General features: G+C 40.8%; 2 protein-coding genes across 2 annotated transcripts in view; both read left to right on the top strand.

The window, feature by feature from the left end:
• Nucleotides 1-19,404, top strand: part of LOC106636928 (aldo-keto reductase family 1 member B1) — a 403,668-nt gene that overhangs the window by 136,495 nt on the left and 247,769 nt on the right. The gene's annotated exons all lie outside the window — the stretch shown is intronic.
• The window catches only part of LOC106636960 (protein Fe65 homolog), a 94,794-nt gene that overhangs the window by 64,721 nt on the left and 10,669 nt on the right, over nucleotides 1-19,404 (top strand). Inside the window, exon 3 of the mRNA XM_089593182.1 lies at nucleotides 18,227-18,358. Coding sequence (XP_089449308.1) covers nucleotides 18,227-18,358 — 132 coding nt within the window. The remainder of the gene's footprint in view (nucleotides 1-18,226; nucleotides 18,359-19,404) is intronic.

Raw genomic sequence — 19,404 nt, 5'->3', positions numbered from 1 at the left:
GTAATATACTGCAAGGTGGGGATGGAGACGCTTGAAGGGAGGGAATTCGTTTAGCCTTGGCTGACGAGCACGAAGTAGCTACTTTGCTTTCAGCCACCTGCCACCTATATCTATACCTTTGTTTCAACAATGTGAAGGAATTTCATTCGCGACATCTTTAAAGTGACTAAATTAAGATTTTTTCCTAAGATTGTGTGTTTTTATTGTATCTTATATCACATGTAAGTCATTAATCTATTTCATTACATATCAGCCTCGAGTGGAACAATACAAACCTATGAAAAAAATAACATCTTAACTTAAATTCACATGTTTTTGGGTGCTAAATCCAATCTACTATTCTTATCGTTTTGTATCCTTAACCCTAGATATTAAGAACCCTAAAATTAATCAGTGTCGTCTATAAATAATTATCCCACAACTTTGATGAGCTACTGTAACCCGAAAACTCTCTCTACAACACAAGCTGTTTAAAATCAACATGCACAGGTAATTTCATTTCACGAATAAATAAAATACTAATTTAGATGATTAGCTGTTCCTGTTTTGATCACCTATATTCTAAGAATCTTCCAACAACTAGCTGTATGAGCAATTTTGCCTAACAATCTTGGTCTTACTCAATTAGTCAATGATTCTAGTAGTTGTTTTGACAGTTTACTTATTTTAAAGCTAACGTCGAAATAAGGGCAAAAAAAGAGATACCAGGGGAGAGCAGAAAAAGAGAGAGAGAGAGAGATAAAAAAAGAAAAAAGGAGAGCTGACACACGATGAAAAAAAAGCAAAAAAAAAAAAAAACAAAGTTTCAAGAAAAAAAGGGAGCAGAGCTTTGGGAGCAACGTCCTTGCAGTGAAGGGAGAGAGCAACCCTTTCTCCTATATGTACTGGATGTGTGTGTACCATAAGGAGAATGCACTTGATATAAAGACTCTTGCCTCTGCACTACAGCACGTCCGAGGCAAAGTGGAGAACAAGAACGGCCACTCCACCCCTTCTTTCAAATTTGTGCTACCCTTACCCACCACTCTCTCTCTCTCTCTCTCTGTCTTTCTCTTCCATATTGATTGGTCTGGATTCCAACAGTATTCTCTTGACCCTTTGTCCCTCTCCCTGCCCACTTCACAAGCACACGAATACAATACGTATGAAATTTGGAAGCTCTCCTTGCTCGGGTGGACATTCCATTCCTCGATCTACACACCACCGTATCGAGGCTACTGGCGCAATGGCTGCATCCATTCCGCATGAATTTCAGAACTGCCCCGCTGTGACGCGCTATCTGGATGACTTCGCTGTCTCCTTCCATCTCTCTCTCTCCCCCACGATGGGTCATTATCATAAATTTCGAAGAGGGGAGGGGGGGGCTTCACCCCACAGCCATCACGAGCATATTGTGAGCTCGCGAAATGACTTGATGAGATATCTCTCTACCTCTGGTCAGCGGCGCGCTATTGATCTCATTTTCCGTGTACAGCAACGTGCTTTGCATAACACCCACACCAGCGGCTCTTTTGCGGCTAATTGGTTGTCATCCATTGGAGCTGAAGCGAATTTCCGTTGTAACATTGCTACCTGATGATGTTCAGTTGATCGTACATCAGCAAGCGAGCGCCAACTTTGATAACACAGTCGCTCGTCAATCGAAATCTGGAAATGGATGGGCGAATCGCCATCGCTCGTGTTATCATGATGTTTTACATGATAATGCATGCGTTTACCGCAACGCGAGTACACAACGTGCATGTGCATGCACGACACTATGTGGCGAAAATCTAGTATGGATTAATTAACCACGACCATTACGACCCCCCCTCCTTTCCCTCGCCTCACGGGGGTTGGATTTTAAATTGCAGCCGCAGCAGCGGTGGGTTGTCTCCCGCCATCGTTTGCAAACCAAAAGCAAAGGGGAGCCCAAACCGGAAACAGAATACTTTTGGCGTATAATACGTACCGTGCAATAAAGATTTCGAGCGTGAAAAAAGTGCGTGTAACCGGGAACGGGGGGGACCGTTGCGAAAAACGCGCGTGGTTTCAACGAAAGTAAGTTATATGCACCAGGCTCCTTTCAACGAACGTGTTTTTCCCGTCCATTATCACGGGGCTCTCTTCTCGCATGCTTGCGCCTTTTTTTTCTCCCTCCTCTCTGTGCTTCCGACTATATTCCTTCCTTCGCTCCTTTTTTCGAGAGAGAGAGAGAGAGAGAGAGAGAGAGAGAGAGTCCTTTTCGCGCTGTTATCACGCCTGCCTCCTTTTTCTCGCTTTCTTTTCTTTCATTCTCATTCTTCTCTGAAAGGAAAACTTCCGAGTTGGCCCACACCGGTGGTATTGACTATATGCGAGCACGGCGCTTTTCAATGCACACGCATGTACATATACTACGCGTACGGGGTTTTTTGTAGTCCCTTGTACGGCCAAGCTTGCAAGGTTATTTTTAAAGCTTTCTTTCAACCCAGTAACGACTTGCCTGCTGACGTGCAGCTAGTCTACAAAAGGGTTCTCGATTAAGTACTCACTTTTGAACAAATAAAATTGGGGGAGCATAGGTTGGTTTTTTTTTTTTTTTTCCTTCTTGATGACTTTATTTGTAAATTTGGATGTGAATTTCGGCCAGATTATTGTATTTGCTAGCAAGCAGGTTATTAATGTACCTGACATTGAACGTCAAGCACAAAAAAATAAAAAAAATAAACAATTGAAAAGAAATTTTCTCGCATCACTCGGTAATGTATAACTCGTGACTCGCGTCTGCAAAAAAGAAATTAGTTTAGCCCTCTCTCATCGTTCCAAAAGAAAAAGGTAGCAAAAAGTACGGCTGTTTCATGAAATACATAGGAGCCAATCTCTTGACAAAGTAATTTTACCCCCTCTTCCCCTGCCCCGAAAAAAAGGGAAGGACAAAAGAAAAATCGTTGTGGATGGAGCTCGCAAACCACGTGAGTTCACTGCTCCGTTGCAATGCGTATTACCGTAAAAACGCGTGTTATCGATCAGCCCGATGACGACGACGAACCAGACTCTGCTCGCTCCTTTTCTCGCAACAGCGTCTACCGCAACCCAAACCCGTGCCAGCTTCCATCCACGAGAAAATAAGCGCAGGGGAAGCGCGTCTCGTTCCTCGATGTAGCTCTGCCACCGCCACAGCCAAAGAAGCCCGCGGCTCGTGGCTTACTTTGGGGAGTAATCTAGTTCTCGAGGAGGAGGGGGCTCTCGGGTTGTTCGACAGTAATTTCCACGGCGCCCACACGCCCAACGCCATACATCTCGCACCCCCCGCGTACACTCTCCGTCTCGATTCTTCCACCCCTGCGTATACTACGATATTTCTTTCTCCCTCGTCGAGGCCCGTATACCTTAACTCCTCTCCTCTTCCTCGCGCGTGTAGACACGCGTGCCAAAGTCTCCTGTGTCTTCGTTCACTGCCGGACACAATCTCCGAGCACATTTATATTGGTTATCACCCGGCTGCTCTCTGAATCGTTAATGAGCACGAAATACCGAGGGAGTCGTTCTCGACGTGGCTCACTTGAGGACTTTGCGCGTGGCATCAAATTGGCCTTACGAAGGTTCGGAAAAACTTTTTTTTTTTTTTTTCTCTCCTTTGATTACAGAGGTGGTTGTTTGATGAAGGTCTTTTTAATTTTTAATACTATAAAAGAGGGGTGTTCAGACTGGAGTTTATTCGAAATTAGTTGGGATATACACGGAGGGTGTATTTGTTGACACCAAGTTTCTTTAGTATTAAATGAAATGAATCTTAATGTGAATTACATTCCTTTGTACTTCGTTACTTTGACGACAAAACAAAGCTGTGAAGCACAAAGGATGTTTCTCTTGTCTTAAGTCAAATAAATCCTAATGTGGGGTGTATTCCTTTGTGCTTCATTACTTTGATCACGCAACACATTTGAATCCAATGAAACTACTTGCTTTTACAACTAGATACGGATGTCAGTAAGTAAAATTTTGACTACTACTTCCCCTTTTCCCTCCCAAAAAACTGGAAACTTGATGATACTCAAAATATTTAAAAACAAGTAGTAATCACCGATTTTAGTCAGACGAGTGAAAAAATAGATTTTTAATTACATATAAATCGACTCTGTGGAGAAAATAAGCATTATTCTGTTAACACACTTATAACTTGAACTTTTATATCACTGTTAGTATCGACAATTATTTCCTGACACACACATCTTGATAATATCGAAATTATCATATAAATGCTGAAATTATCAAATACAAGTTAAGGAAAAAATTAATATCTTGCAAACACCGCGATAGCATAGCCTTTATTATTAAAAAATCATGCATCAACGGAAGAACTATTCTCCTGTGGGTCTGAAATTTTTACAATTGTCACGTGAGTGTATTCCACATGTTGCACAATACCAAAAATCAGTAACGCAACGAGAAAAATCCAACACAGGCAAAATCATACACCGCGATCGCCTTGCACGACATGGCTCATCCTCTGTCGTTCGGCTAATGGCAAGGACCAAAGGACTACGTGGTCGGAATTCCCAATAACGGCGATGCACAGCACCTGCATACTCCATAATACATGCAGGGAATCACATGTCGCGAAAATTCGAAAACCCATCCGCTCCCAGCCTCCCTCGAAAAAGCGTGATTTGCCATTCGCGACTTATATCCTTCGAAAAATCGATATCCCCAAAGAGTTTTCCCACCCAACGCAGGACGTAGCCAATTCCATCATCTAGCCAGTACATACCACCCACCGAGAGAATAAAAGATAAACCACAAGAGAGAAAAAAGGGAGAGTGCATGGGCACGCGACTCGGGAGGGGAGCTCGTCCATACCGCTGCAACGCCAACAACGGAGCCCCCTAACCCACGAGAAGAAAATGACGCAAACGAAGGGGAGGGAAGGGGTGCCCCGGAGACTGTCGAGCCTGGCCGAAGCGTCCCGAGTCGCAGGGGCGGGTGGCGCGAGCGCAGGCCGGCGAATCCAGTTTGCGGCGGGGCGCGAGAACGACGGAGCTTCGCGATATTCGCTCGAGTCGAGGAGGTGTTTGTCCGAGGGGGGAATAAAAAAAGGAGGACAAATGTGTTGCACCAGCACAACTTGGCCGTACAACGGACAGCACGGATAGGAAGCTTCTGAAGCCTCGTTTATCCTTTTGTTTGTCCTCTCCTTTCTTTTCCATCCCCCCCAATCCTATTTTCCATTTTCCGCATTGTTCTTCTTCTTCTTCCACTATGGTTCTTCGGGGTTGACGTTTGAACCCTTCCGCGCTGAGCGGCAGTGAGGAAAAGGAGGTCGAACCTACGGAGCTCCGCTTCAACAGCACAACGAGGAATTACAACACTTGCAAGATTATCGAGCGAACGGTGCAAAGTGTGCTTCGCGTGTCTACCCTCCACAACGCGTGTTGTTTTACATTGGTTTACTTTTTCACTCCGTACGAGCAAACGCGTACACGAAAGATCGTAGGTTCGATGAACAATAACAGTCAGGGTGGCCTGGTGGTGGAGGTCGAGCTGGTGGCCCGACGCCTGTCACCGCACCTGAGAGCAGCACCCGCCGGCAGCTGACTGTGAGTCTCTCCCCGTCTCCAGTGTGTACTGTCCCCCTTCGCACATTCCTCCTCTCTCTCTCTCTCTCTCTCTCTCTCTCTCTCTCTCTCTTACTCTCGCTTTTTCCGATAATGAACGCGCGCAACGAAATTTTTTTTTTCTCTCTCTACTTCTTCTCTTCCTCTGTATTTACACCATGAACGGAGGGATCGCGTCTCTCCTTATGTTGTCGGCGCGAGCATCGATGTGCTTCTCCTTCTCTCATCGATCTATGCTATTGTTCACATGTGTGACGGTCGACGAAGGTCCTATGTCATTGTTCGGTAAAGCTTTTTTTAAAATATTCTTAGGACCAACTGGGCTGGCACCTCTGGATGGATCGATAAATATTATACTATGGTCTATCGAAAGGTTCGAAGAAAAAGATTCATCGACCATTTAAAAGAGTACTGCCATGATGCTCCTTACGTGTACGTTTCGATCTACTGGCGTCTTCTTTATTTCGATAGATATACACACGAGCAGTCCTTCAACGTCCATCCATTACAAAAAGGCCTCAGGTAGTGGTAGGAACCTCAATAAAAAAATAAAAAGGGAGACACGTGACACGAGAAAAAAGAAAAATGGTGTTGGAAAAAACGAGAAACAAAGAAATACAGGGATATAAGTCAACGTATAGTCAGACGGAGGGAGAATCTCGTGGTGGAGGTTAGGTTCACGCTGACGTGATTGACCAACTAAAACGCAAAGCAAAAAAGAGGAAACGCCGGTCAAAGCGAGCTGTAAACGAGATCGCTGAAGGCGCTGCCGAGAAACGCGACGGCAGATCGATACGAGCACCGAAGGAGAGAGAGATTGGGTGGGTGGTTGGGTGGATGCAGGCATATATGTATAGAGGGGTGGTGAACTGGTGCTTGCGGGGACGAGAGCGAGACAGCGTTACCTAGTAAGTCCATGTGCGAGTTTTCGGACGAGGGGAAGGATACTCGCTTGGTCTTGTTACATGGCAGTTGTTGTTCTGGATGAAGTGTATTGGGATGTGTGTGTAAACAATGTCGAGCTTATAAATGAAGGTTTTAGCTTCAGTTTGCTCTGATCGTATGTTATAGCTTACTTTGTGTAGTTGAAATTGACTATAGGTGTACGAAGGATGACGATTGTCGATAAAGTTATTTCTAGAATGTATAACGATCGTGCCAGTGATCGAGCATAAGAGATGCTAAAAAAGTTTTTAAAAAAAATATCACTATGAGAGCTGTGCCAGAAAGTTTTTCTTTATTTTCTCGTATGAACCAACAAAAGTCGATTAAGCTACACATATGGGATTAAAAACAAACAAACAAAACCAAAAAACAGAGTGCGTCGTTTGCATAATGCGCCGAGCAATTTCCGTTTGTCATGCGCCGCGGCTCTTTGTGTACGCGAGCGTTTACCGGCTCTTTTGGTATGGTTTACGAGTTTGTCGTACACGTGGCTCGTTTTGAATGTTTTATTAATGCCTGGTTACGAAATGAGGCTTTCCGTGGGGGTTAAAGAGCGTTAATCGCCAAAGTGCGTTGCGCAATGGTGCCGAGTGCAAAGATTCGCCAAGTGATGTTTCACTCGCGTGGATGCACATAGACTTTTTGTGACTCAAAGAAAAAGAGGCTTTTTGTGAACGTTTTGTGTATTTTTCGATTGAAAAAAGCAAAAAGTAAATGTACTTTGGTTATCATTTCGTGAAATGAGTAGTTTCGATCAGCTAATCTATTTCTCAAAATAAATCGATTCTTGAAAAACAAAAAAGTTGAAATTGAGGTATAAATGTCAAAGATACCGTTCCACTCGTCTCCCGGAAAATTCTTTCTGCCGCTCATTCGGAAAATTTTACAGAGAGCAACATCCGTCAAGTTAATTGAATATCCAGAGTAGATACGGCCAGGGCGCAAAAGAGCGCCAAGCAGCAGTGGCTCGCAAACATCTCGGGCGCGAGTTTTCGAGCCTTTCAACCCTCTCTATCCCTGCCGGAGCGCGTATAAATATATATATATATATATATAGTACGCCTAAAGTTCTCGCATGAGCAAGCACATACGTACACCCCGTACACACATGTATATAAATATATACCCTCAGAAGCGCAATTTCATTTCTCGGAGCGCTCCTCTGAAGGAGCGCCCACTTCGCGCCTCCGATCCCTCTTTCCTTGCGCGTCTACGCTCCCGTGCACATTATACAAACGCGCCCCTAGGATCCCTCTTTGCCACATGTACACACAGTCCTCGCGGCTTCCTTTCGCCCGCGTATGTGCATCGCCGTAGTAGCACTTGAATCTCCCTTTCGGAGGTGCCGCTTTTTCCCTTTGAGCTCGACGCGCCACGACCACCTCTAATGGCGCTCCACTCCGTCGCGCGAAGGGAATACACTACAGCACGAATACGCGTACCTTGTATGCTATTTCGCATGAAAGAAAAAAAAAAAAAAAAAAAAAAAAAAGACGTGTTTACTCGGATGATTGATAGTCTCTGAACATCGACAAACTCCTCGATAACGTTACACGCGCCAGTGGTTAGTTGGAATATCCTGATGGTGTAACGAATGAGGGCCTGTCGCTTTTCAAATAAGCTGGGGATCAGACTAAGAATAGTTTCGGCGAATTTCGGTCAGACAGAGAGAGAGAGAGAGAGAGAGAGAGAGAGAGAGAGACGTGGGACGCGTGACGGGTCTATTTTTCAGCTCGAATTGCGTGGGACGGGCAGACAGTAACGCCGCGCGACACGTGCCGTGCGTTCGTTCGCTCTCGGGCGCGTAACGTTGAGAAATTACGAGGGCTATTACGCGGAGTGGAAGCTGTACACCGCGGCGCTGTTGGTCCTCCGATGAGGCCGTAAATCTAGCGAAAGTGGAATTTTTGCTCGTCCCTGCACAAACTGCTGCTCTTTGGCCTTTTTGTTTGTTTGTTTGTTTTTTCGTTTTCATTGCTTTTTGAGAAATATGAGGCATAGGGGGTTTGGAAATTTCGTGAAATTTCTGTTTTTTAAGGGTGAAGTAGTTGTATGCCTCTCTAGGGTTCACCCCAAATTTTCAAAGAGCAACAGAAAACAGTAAAAAAAAGCTTTGTACTCATTTCCCAGAGGCTGTCATGTCTTCCAACTGGATCTTGTTTTTTTCCCAATCAAGCACGAATCACACTACCGAAAAATAAAAGAGGACATGGATGTCCGTACTTGCACCGAGACCGTAGGATTGGGCAAACGTCGAATCCGGAAGCGAGGGACCACTCGATAAGTTTTCTTGTTGGTGGGGGGATGAGAAAAAAAAAAACTGCAGTGCGGAACAAGTAAAAGCGAGCTTGCATGGGAGGGGAATTTCACGGAGCAAAATGAAAAAGCGAAGCAATTTAAAACTGGTCTTATCGGAATCTTATGGGGGCGAGCAGACGCACCAGCGTGTGGGTGAAAAAGGGGGGAGAAAGGCTGTACTCCGTTACGAAGATAAGACGTCCGAAAATACCGAGACTAATGGCTTGAATTTTTTATACAGTCAGGTTTCGCAAAGTCAGATAGAATTGAAAATTTTGATGGAGTAAATTATGAATTGCATAGTGGTCTTTAATATTTCATCGTAGAATCGATATTAGTGTTAAATATTCGTATCATTATAACACATTTTATGCATATTTTTGGCGTAAAAATCATAAAAGTTGAAAAAATTTCTTGTAAAATAGTAATAAAAAAAATAACTTTGGATATTGATTACCAGAATCAAACTTGAAACATTATCAAAATTGTCGAATTCTGCAATGATGAGATTGACAGTCGAGCGAGTTGGTTTACAAGTATTCGCATTTTACGGCCCAAGTTAGATGAAAATCTTGTCAAGAGAAAAAGTACACTCATTTCGTCTCGTATTCAACAAAGGATGGGTCGGAAGAAGAGTAACAAAAAATAGGAAAGAAAGAGAGGGAGAAAGAAATAAAAGAAGAGGAACTTTACGAGATTCGTAAAATCTGACTGGGAGTTCATTTGAAACGCGCGACTACATATATTTTTTTTCATCCTGTCATTCCGGCTTATTCTGTAATAAAACCTTTTTTACGTGGCACAGAACTATCGTGGGAGGAAAAGTAAAAAACAAATGGAGCCTTTATTCCAACGGTTACATCCAGATTAAAAAATCTTCATTTCTCTTGTTCGCACTTGTGCGATTCGGTTACAGCTCATACATGCATGTAATATCCAGGTGTGTGCAAAAAATAGATTGTGCAGTTCTTGCAGAGTGATTTTCTCGTTTTTAATATATATATGAAGAAGACGTGAGATTTACGTCCAAAAATGACAATGACGAATCTATTTGGTTTATAAGAAAGCCATATCTAATTTTGGAGACCTAGTGCATATTATTCATTTTTTTAATAATAACACAACGTACTAAGAAAAAAAAACATGTGCAACCAAAATGAAAGATGAAATACGTTTTCGTCATAGTGTCTCTTTTCCTTATTTTCTTTGTTTTTGTTTGTACTTTTTCAACTTTGTTTTAATTATGTTTTTTTTCACATAAGCTTCCTTAATATATGTATGAGAACCACAGGCTCTATCATTATATTCATAATTTTTTTTACGTATAATTTTTACTTCTGTATTTTTTCTTTCTACTCATGGTCTTTATTATCATTCATTTGAGCTCATGACTTTTTCTTAATACTAATCTCTTTATTTCTATCTCTAAGTCTTTATGATTGTAATATTTCAATTTTATCTGAAAGCATCAAAATATATTTTACATTCGTCATTGATTCCACCATATGTACTTCAACATTGTATATGTTTCTACATCCTTATTTTGGTCTTTGATTCTTAATCTTTACTCGTATATCTTTGAGTCTTTGGATTGATCCATGTATTTGCATTTTAGTATTTCCTTTGCAAACTAAATACATTGACATTGTCTTAGTTTACTTGTCTTGTTTTGTGTTTTTTTTATTGTATTTGAATTCCTGTTCCCCTTTTACTCTATCTTGTTTAGTTTTATTTTACTTTCTCTTTACTTATTGCTTCAATTATTACATTTTGCACGATAATCTTTTTTTTTATCTCACAGACTTTCTATCATTGCGTTTTAACATTGGTAAATCTTTTTTTGCGTATAAATATCTTTATATATTTTTTAATTTTAGATTTTTCAATACTAATTCCTCATAAATCTTTATCGTCATCAATATATATTTATCTGTATATATCTTTCATCCTAAAACTCTTAATAAATTTGACTTCAATTCTCCATATCTTTATCATCATATGCTAAGTCTTGATATCTTTGTCTTCATGTATTTCTCATAAAGTATCATTATATCTCTACACGTGACCTTTTAGCATGTGAATCTATTTCATTGATTCTTTATTATTTTGTCTCTATCACATTAAATTGTTCTTAAGTAATTATTGTTTTATTTTTTATTTCTTATAACCCGCAGCTACATATGTTTAAGTCCTTTTTTACCTATATCTATCTTGATATCTATCTGTTTTTGTTATCATCACACACTCTCTGACTTATTTGTGTTTTTAATTCTCTTGCCATCTACCCCCCTCTAATCAAAGGGGCATTCTCCTGCTGCCTATGGTTTTTAATTATATGTACTTACATAAAAATGATCTAGTTTTACTGAGTTATTAAATAGTGACTGTGTGTACGTCTCTACAGCGTGTCTTAAATTTTATAAAAATGCTTGTATCCATCTTCAAGCCTCTAATTGTGACTATAACTTTGTTTTTACATTTTAATGTAGTAGATTCTTCTATGTTTGAATAATTTTTACAATTTTTTTTTTTTTTTTTTTTGCAACCCCCCGCACTTCGAAATCAATTTTTTCGCTCCTATACAAATTGACAGTGTGATCAACTCTTGAAATTCGATGCATATTATTTGCAAATATTTGCTTTTCGCTGATGAAAATAAATCGAATGAATAATTGTAAAGCACAAAATGTGTCATAAAAACAAAAGTGAAACAATAATTGCAGGAAAAGCACTGTACAGTTAAAAAATGTGGAAAAACGGTATGGACAAGAAAATTGGTACGGAATAATGCCTGGACTCTTCTGTAGACGTGTAGGTGGTGTGCAAGCTTCTATAGCTTGGAAGAGACGAGCAACTGACACACGCTGGCAGACACACGTACGCCTCGTACAACAGAAAAAAAAGGTATACAGCAGACGGTTAGGCCTATATGGAGCGATGAAGGCAACAGTGCAGTATAGTGGTTGTGTATTGATCAGTGCCTGGGCTCCGGCTCTCTTTCTCTCTTTCACTTCTTTGCGTGCAAGCTCTGTATTGTGCTCCTCTTGTACGGCAAAAGCTGCCCCACAGAGTGAGTACGTGTACTCGAAGCTTTTGTTTTGCACAAGAGATTAGAAATAGCATGCTTATCAAGGATAGTTATTCATACAAATTTTTTTATTAGAAGGGGGGTACTGGTTATTTTTATTTTTATTTATTTATAACCAGAGTATACAAAACATACAGAGCAATAGAAACATATGACTTCCCTTGCAACCCTTTCTGCAACTATTTCTCAAACTACACTTTTTTGTTCACCTCTCGCTCACCAAACATAATGTGTCTAACTAGGAAAATACAACATTTAAAAAATTAACGCTTACCGTTACCTTTAATATCCAATTTTTCTCTAAAAGCGAGGTAGTTTTTTTTACATCGATTTCTTTTTAAATACCCGTGAATGTAATATGACACATTTTCGACCACGTTACGATTTTTTTTTTTTTCAACCGTACTATTAGAAACGGGATTGGAATTTTTTCAGCTTGAAATAATGATGCGAAAAAAGCTAAAAAAATTCTGAGTGTAATTCCATCAGTGCAGAACACAGTTACCTGATTTAAAGTCTAGAAAAAATTGAAACGTGGAAAAAGATTTCATAATTATATGTTTTTTAAAATTTAAAGTCGAAGATCCTAGTTTTATGTGTATCTGTAATAAACAGCACACATAGAAATCGATTATCTCTGCACTATTTATCATTATTATCATCACGACTTTCGACTACTCTGAGTGGTATTTTCTTTTTCCCTTCTTTCTTCCATTTACGGTACCGATTTTCCCAAAACTGCCTTTCTTTACTCGACAACACTTTTCTCAGTGAATTTTGCTTCACTTAATACCATAATAATGCGATGGTACTATAGGTTTAGAGCGAAATTCAAATCATAATAAATTTTTCAGGAATAATGGATTCTCGATTCTCGTAAGAAAAAGAGATAGAGAGAGTAAGAGAAGACGAGGCAAAGGTAGGGGAGAATATATGCAAAGTATTAACCTGAATTCTCGGCCAACTAGAGGGTGATTAATTTAATTTGACATTATAGGGACGCTATGCTCGTACTCGTTTCTCATTAATTGGAGAAGTCAATAAAGACTTTCGGGAATATGTTATCATTCAGAATTTTGTCTATTACCTGCAAGCTTGGCAACATGAAATAACTTATACTTTTAAATGTTAATTACTTGGCTAATCACACATTAGTGTAAAACTTGGAATAAAATAAATAAATTTAAAATTAATGTTGATCACAATCAATAATTGATGGTGTACAGAAATCCTGACCTATGTCAGAAAAGCCTCATCTGGTTGTCAAATATTTTTCAATGAACAAAGCAATCGATGACCCACTTTTCGACGAAAGCTCCCATCGAATGCAAAATTAGTGTTCCCTTTGCTCTGACAGCTCCGAGGCCAATAACCCGAATTCCTTTTAATCACGTCTGTGCAAGTATATATACGTAAGCTTTTACTTTGTCGAGTATTCAATACGCTTCCAAAGTCATTCGCAACGTCAAAAGTAAGCTTCCTCTCGCGATTCGCTGAAGGGGAAAGAAGGCAGAGTCAAGATCCTTCGACCCCGAATCGTCCTCGTTATTTTACTCGGAAAAGTAAGGTTGAGGAATCCAAGTATCCGAAACTCGCACAATTACTTGCTCGGATCGGGGGATGCCTGGGTATGAAAATTGTTTGCAAAAAGTGATGGAGGAGACGAGGTCAATGGGACCACTCGAATTCGCCGGCCCCTTAAATCGTTCAGGGATGGAGGGGGAAATGGTGATTATGCGGGTTATAAATTGAGTTAGGAGCTCTGTGCTCTGTTATGCGTGTCTCCGGTGTGGGTGACCACAGCGACGCGTCGATAAGTCTCTGATTTATTTGCAAGGCGTTGATCATTAAAAGCTCTGGTTTCTACTTCTTTTTTGTACTTTCGTTGTTCATCGTTGGATTTCACGATCGCTAATGATCCCCAGGCGTTTTTGTTCGACTCCTTTGCAACTACATTATTACTTGACGAGTGAATGGTTACAATAATACAAATTTATTTAATTGATCATTTATTTTTATATCATTTTTTTTTTCTGTGAATTCAGTATTAAAAAATAACAAAAAATTTAATTTGGCATACTCAAAAATCAGTATAAAGTCTTTTTAACATACTAAGTTTTTTTAATTTTCCGCACAGCCCGATCCATTTGGGGGTATTGATGAAACTCAAATTAAATATTTATTTTTCTTATAAAGAATATGTATTTTGCTTCTTGTCTTAGGCAGATTCTAGCTGGAGTTTCTTTTTTTAAATAATCATCTCGTAATCAGCCATGGTCATAAAATGTTTAAAAACAGCCCTGACGAATGTAGAGCAATGCCATCGGGCTGCTCCAACTCCGACTTCCCGATTCCCATAGCCACCACAATTTTCTTAAAACGCGTTCCCGATAACAGCCTTCATCTATAATTTCACAATCTCTCGCTGGAAGGAGCGGAGCATTTCCCGAAGAAAATACCGTGTGCGCCAAAGAAAACGCAACCGCGAGCTTGTCAAGCTTGAAATTGCCCAGGAAGCGTCTGGCGCTATGGAGCGTGACGCGAAATTTTCCTTCAGAGAGCCATTTTCAACCTCCCGCCCCCTTCGACTTCTCGCCCCACGCTTGTATACATGGAAATTCTCAAAAAGTACACGGCCAAGTGCAGTTTAGAAGCCGCAGCGAGAGCCTCGAGTTCTCACCTCTCGAGTACTACTTCAAGGGATGGAGAAAGGCAAGACCTCACAGATATAGGAGACGCGACTTTGTTGAGGTGAATTCTTTAGTGAAGAGATATTCGAAATTAGGGTCAGGTGGCAAGACGATAGCCGGACTGCAATTAAAGCAGGAATAAGGTCGATGCGCGAGTTCTCACGGGGTGCAATGATTCCGCGGGTCAGGGAAACTTTTATATCAGGACTGTTCGAGCTTCCTTTCCTTTTTACATTCCTCTTGATTTTGGTTTTTACGCTCGAGTTTGGGAAAAAGTCAGCTGAAGGTTTTATCGGCAAACTAAAATTTATGATATTTTTATTTTAATCAAAATTTATGTTGTACCAAAGATATGTGAAATTTCGTGATTGTTCATCTCGTTCGCGAGGAGCGCCCGAGCGGTTTTAAAATGAAACCACCACTTTGTGGAAGTTGAAAGCTTTTACCAACTTGCAGCGGGTATATTAGAACCCACTGTGGGAATGGAATTCTCTTAATCAAACATTAAATATTCGCTCTGGACGGCTTGGCTTAATGGGATTGGAAATGTCGTTGAAATCAAGAACACCAGAACTGCATTTCGCCGTTTCAATTTGTATGGTCTTTATTTTGATTGAGAGCAGTGAAAACTGCGAGATCCCGTTTACCCGGTACTCGAGGACTTTGGCTAAAACTTCTAAAACGCGTTAAGTATTTTTACTTGGTGCAAAACGTAATGTGATAAATTGTTGTGAGTTTAATCAAAGGCATTAGCACTTCGTTCACAGCACTAAATATAGGGATGATTAGTACCAGAATTATTCAAGACTTAACAAAATACTTTTCTTCTTGAGAGTAAATTTAAAATAGTCATGATTCTTTGCCGTCAGGAATTAAAGTGTGCAGTCACTTGACTGAAGCCAAAATAATCATTTTCGTTTAACTAACAGGTTTTATTCCTTTTTTTTCATACGTTATAAAAAATATGAATTTTGTTTATCACATGAAAAATGTTTTCCTTAAACCTACTTTGAAAGATACATGGTAATCTTTCTAGACCTCGAAAAAATCTCGTACACACCTCCGACTACGTGTAACTTCATCTTCGTGAGAGTTTATATCTCTACGTGTATCAGTATCTCAACACGTACCCGTATGGGACATTAAATATGCATTAGAGGATCCACGTGACTTTCCCAACCCTTTCAATCGATAAACCGTAAGGGTAAATAAACAGCAAATTTCATCCGATACTGTTATGTATATTTTCGAAAATCTATTTTTAATGCTCTTCAAGATCTCAGTCGCAAAAAAAAATTCGATACTCAATTTGTATGAAAATATAACGAAATAAACACCCTATAAATTAAAGTTAGCATAGTTTCCGTCAAAACGCCGTTAACTAAACTCCAAGAATAACTTTATTCTCGATGCGTCACCAGCACGATAACTGCAATCCGAAAGCTTTAGGGTACGTACGAAAGAAAAAAAAAAAAAAAAAGAAAAAAAGATCGCGTGACGGTGACACAGTGTAAATTACGAGCCAATTTTCCAACGCTGAGTCATCAAGTCCTCCCGTCGCGTGAGAGAGAGGAGTGTCCACATTACCAGGAATAATCGCCCACGACCTGCAGTTAGGAACCCTATTACCATCTAACGCGTAAAATAATCGGCATTTCCAACCAGCAGCGCCTCTCACCAATCACTCGCGTCGAACAGTCCAACGGGGGGTATACGTGATTATTGGATCCGACGTTGGAATCAAAGTCAGGGATCTCGGTAATCCATTCATCCACACAAAACGGCTTGATCGCGAGACACGGTAAGCTTAAGGTTTCAAGAACGCACTCGTCAGGCTTGCACAGAGAGGGACCTTCCCAAGTGTGGCGGGACTACTATTTATCTCGTTGGTTGCGTCGGCCAGCCAGACTGACGCTAATTGATAGTTTACCGTTCGATGGCTAGACGCATCTGTCGTGCTGTCGCAGAACGGTGTGCTGTGTCTGCGTATGGTGCGTTAAGGTGGGCTTATGAGGGCACGAGTAGGAACAAAATACTTAATGTATTTTTTTTTTTTCCCAAAAAAGGATAAGCATTCCGAATGAGACAGTATTTAGAAATTGTCAAAGTTTTTCTGGAAAACCTTGTGCTCTTGATTCTGGGAGATGTTTTCTTTCCTTCCGTGTACATGGAGGTCAAAAAACAAAAACTCGTTGTTGACATGGTTGTCTTGTGATTGGAAATTTCTACTTAAATTCGCTTACCAGGGAGAAACTTGTTTGAAAAGAAAGGGTCCATCTTTTACAGTAGTACAACTCGATTTTGGTCAGACATGGCAAGAACGACCTTCAATTGATTGAAAGAGAAACAACAAACTATCTTTTAGTGAAAAAATTATGACTTGAACTGATAAAATTGATCCAAGGAAAAATCCAATGAGTGACGGTGTGAGCAAATGTATTGTCGAGATTGAGTGATAAACGTAAATAGTTTGTCAGGACGGAAGAGGAAATCACGGCAAACAGTGCACGCTCGAGCGAGAAAAGTATGAAGCGTTGTGCACGTGTGGAAGACGAGCAAGCTGATTGCACCCTCAATTACACCGGTGAGGCGCTCTTTGTGCGGGGAGTTTGACGCAGACCCCCGACACGCCGTTAATTAAAACGGCCTGCAAGCTCCCTCGACCCTATCTCGCGGTCGACCTTTAACTTTATGAATACCGAAACAACGGACCAGGATGGGAGAGAGAGAGATGAGACAAAGGAAATTGCGCCTCAATGGCGACGCGCTCGATCGGACCAAAGAGGAAATGAGCTGTGTGCAATGTGTCTTTTTCCCCGAGAGCGATCGATCGAAAGACAGCTTGGCTTGCGTTCGGATGATCAAGTGGATTAGCAAGAAGGGGGCGTGTTCTGCCTCGTTAATGATATTCGTCCCGGATTGGCCTTCGTTTGAGCTTTACTGCCGGCCTTTGTATCTGCTCTACCTGTTTTGTATATACATTTGTATTTTTGTTGTTTTACGTGGATAATCTTTTTTTTCCTTTTTTTTTTCTCGTCAGTTCAGTTTTACAACTCAGGGTAAACGTTTTCGATTGGACGACATTACATTATGTTTTATTATGAGTACAAACTTTGGGCCATGAATAAAACATCTTGCATCTCCAAGTGGCTGTCCTAAATTGAATATTTTCCGGCTGTTTGCGGGTGCAGAAACAGCAGGTGTAGGTACGTAAATGCCGGAGCCAAAATCCGACAAAACATCCCGAGAGTTCCACTCGGCCCCAATGACTTTTGGCCGGAAAAGTTTTTTCGCTCGAAATTTTTGAATTCACTCGGAGAGCAAAGGAATTTCAACATACGAAAACGTCCTTTTGGACATGTTTCGTTCTCATGGAGCTCCAAGAGCTCTCATCGTAATTGGAACACCACTGGCGCTGTAATTTACAGATGAGACAATAATCATAGTAACAGAGACAGAGACGCAGCGTCGGTGCCTGGAGCACCCCAGTCGGGTATCAATTCGAACATCGAAATTGTTGCCACGTGTAATTACTCCTACAAAAAATTCCTTAGACCGCCCGATAATGATAATCTTCTCTCTTCTCTAAGTACATCTGTAGTAAACACAAACATGTTGGCGATGTCCAGGTGCGGCAGTGGCGAGGACAGGAGCTTCGCCGAGTCAAGCCTGATCGACGACACCCTCAACGGGAACCCACCGCAGAAGACTCCGGAGGACGTGACACCTCGCCCCCAACTCGACCACGCCAACGTTGGAAAGTACGTCTGCGCGCGCAGTGCATACACATACACCCTACCCCTTTGCTTTGCTCTCGTGTATTGTGTGCTCGCTTTGTAAGATCTTGGATGACTCATCCACTATTTAATGCTACACCAGATAAAGTTTATATGTAAAGCTTTTAATATCGTACTTGTAGTCACTTTGTGCATCGTGAGTTTTCTTTTTTTAATTGTTCTAAAACTATATTGTTTTCCACATAATTTTATACAGCGACATTTTATCACCATGTGCACTAAATGTGAGCACAGAATGTCATACAATAGCGTAAATGCAATTTATTTTTAGCTTTTGCAACAAATAAACCATGATGCACACGAATGACTGATACTTAGACCCATTTTGTAATGTATATTCCGCACATATCCTTGTACGTACATGCGTGTGTTTGATTCTCCTGTCGTCGTCTTTGTGCTTGTATCGCTTTAAAAATGTAAACTCGCTTTCGTAGATTAAACAAAATACCTTCGTATGTGATGATAGTTGTGAGGCTGATCAACACACAACCTTTGTAAAAATTGTACGTGCTGTGATTATGAAAGAAAATTCATTCACTGTGTGAAACTGCTGTGAATTACCTTCCCTCCCGAAAATTGTTAGGTAACGTATAATGTTTTGAGTGGCTTTGTGCTCGACAAATTCAAAGGTTCGATGGCAGTGGTGGCACAAAAGATCCGTGGATAATGGAAGTCAAGTGCTCTCGTTGCTCTTGAAAAAGCAGCTCAAACAAAACACTCGTCTGTCGTTTGACGCCGTTCGATCTGCGTTTGCACATTGTATTTACATAAACTCGCTTTACCTTCAGCCTTGCTTTGACAACAGTTTTCTTCTTTTGGCTTATTTTTCTGCGCTTGACGCTTGCTTCACGCTTTTTCGGCAGCAGAACTTGGAGTCAAGAGTCTGCCTGACTTGTCAACGACTCGTACTACTGTGGCTCGCAAGATACTGTTTGACTAAAAGTACATTTTTATTCCATAGTAATTTTAATTTTTTTAATTTTCTCGGTAGGCGAATTCCGTAGTAATTA

This window comes from Copidosoma floridanum, unplaced genomic scaffold (genome assembly GCF_036245765.1).
Source record: "Copidosoma floridanum isolate Cflo_tuat_1 unplaced genomic scaffold, Cflo_Japanese_pri ptg000019l, whole genome shotgun sequence".
Classification (NCBI taxonomy): domain Eukaryota; kingdom Metazoa; phylum Arthropoda; class Insecta; order Hymenoptera; family Encyrtidae; genus Copidosoma; species Copidosoma floridanum.
This window is presented reverse-complemented; position numbering and strand designations above follow the sequence as displayed.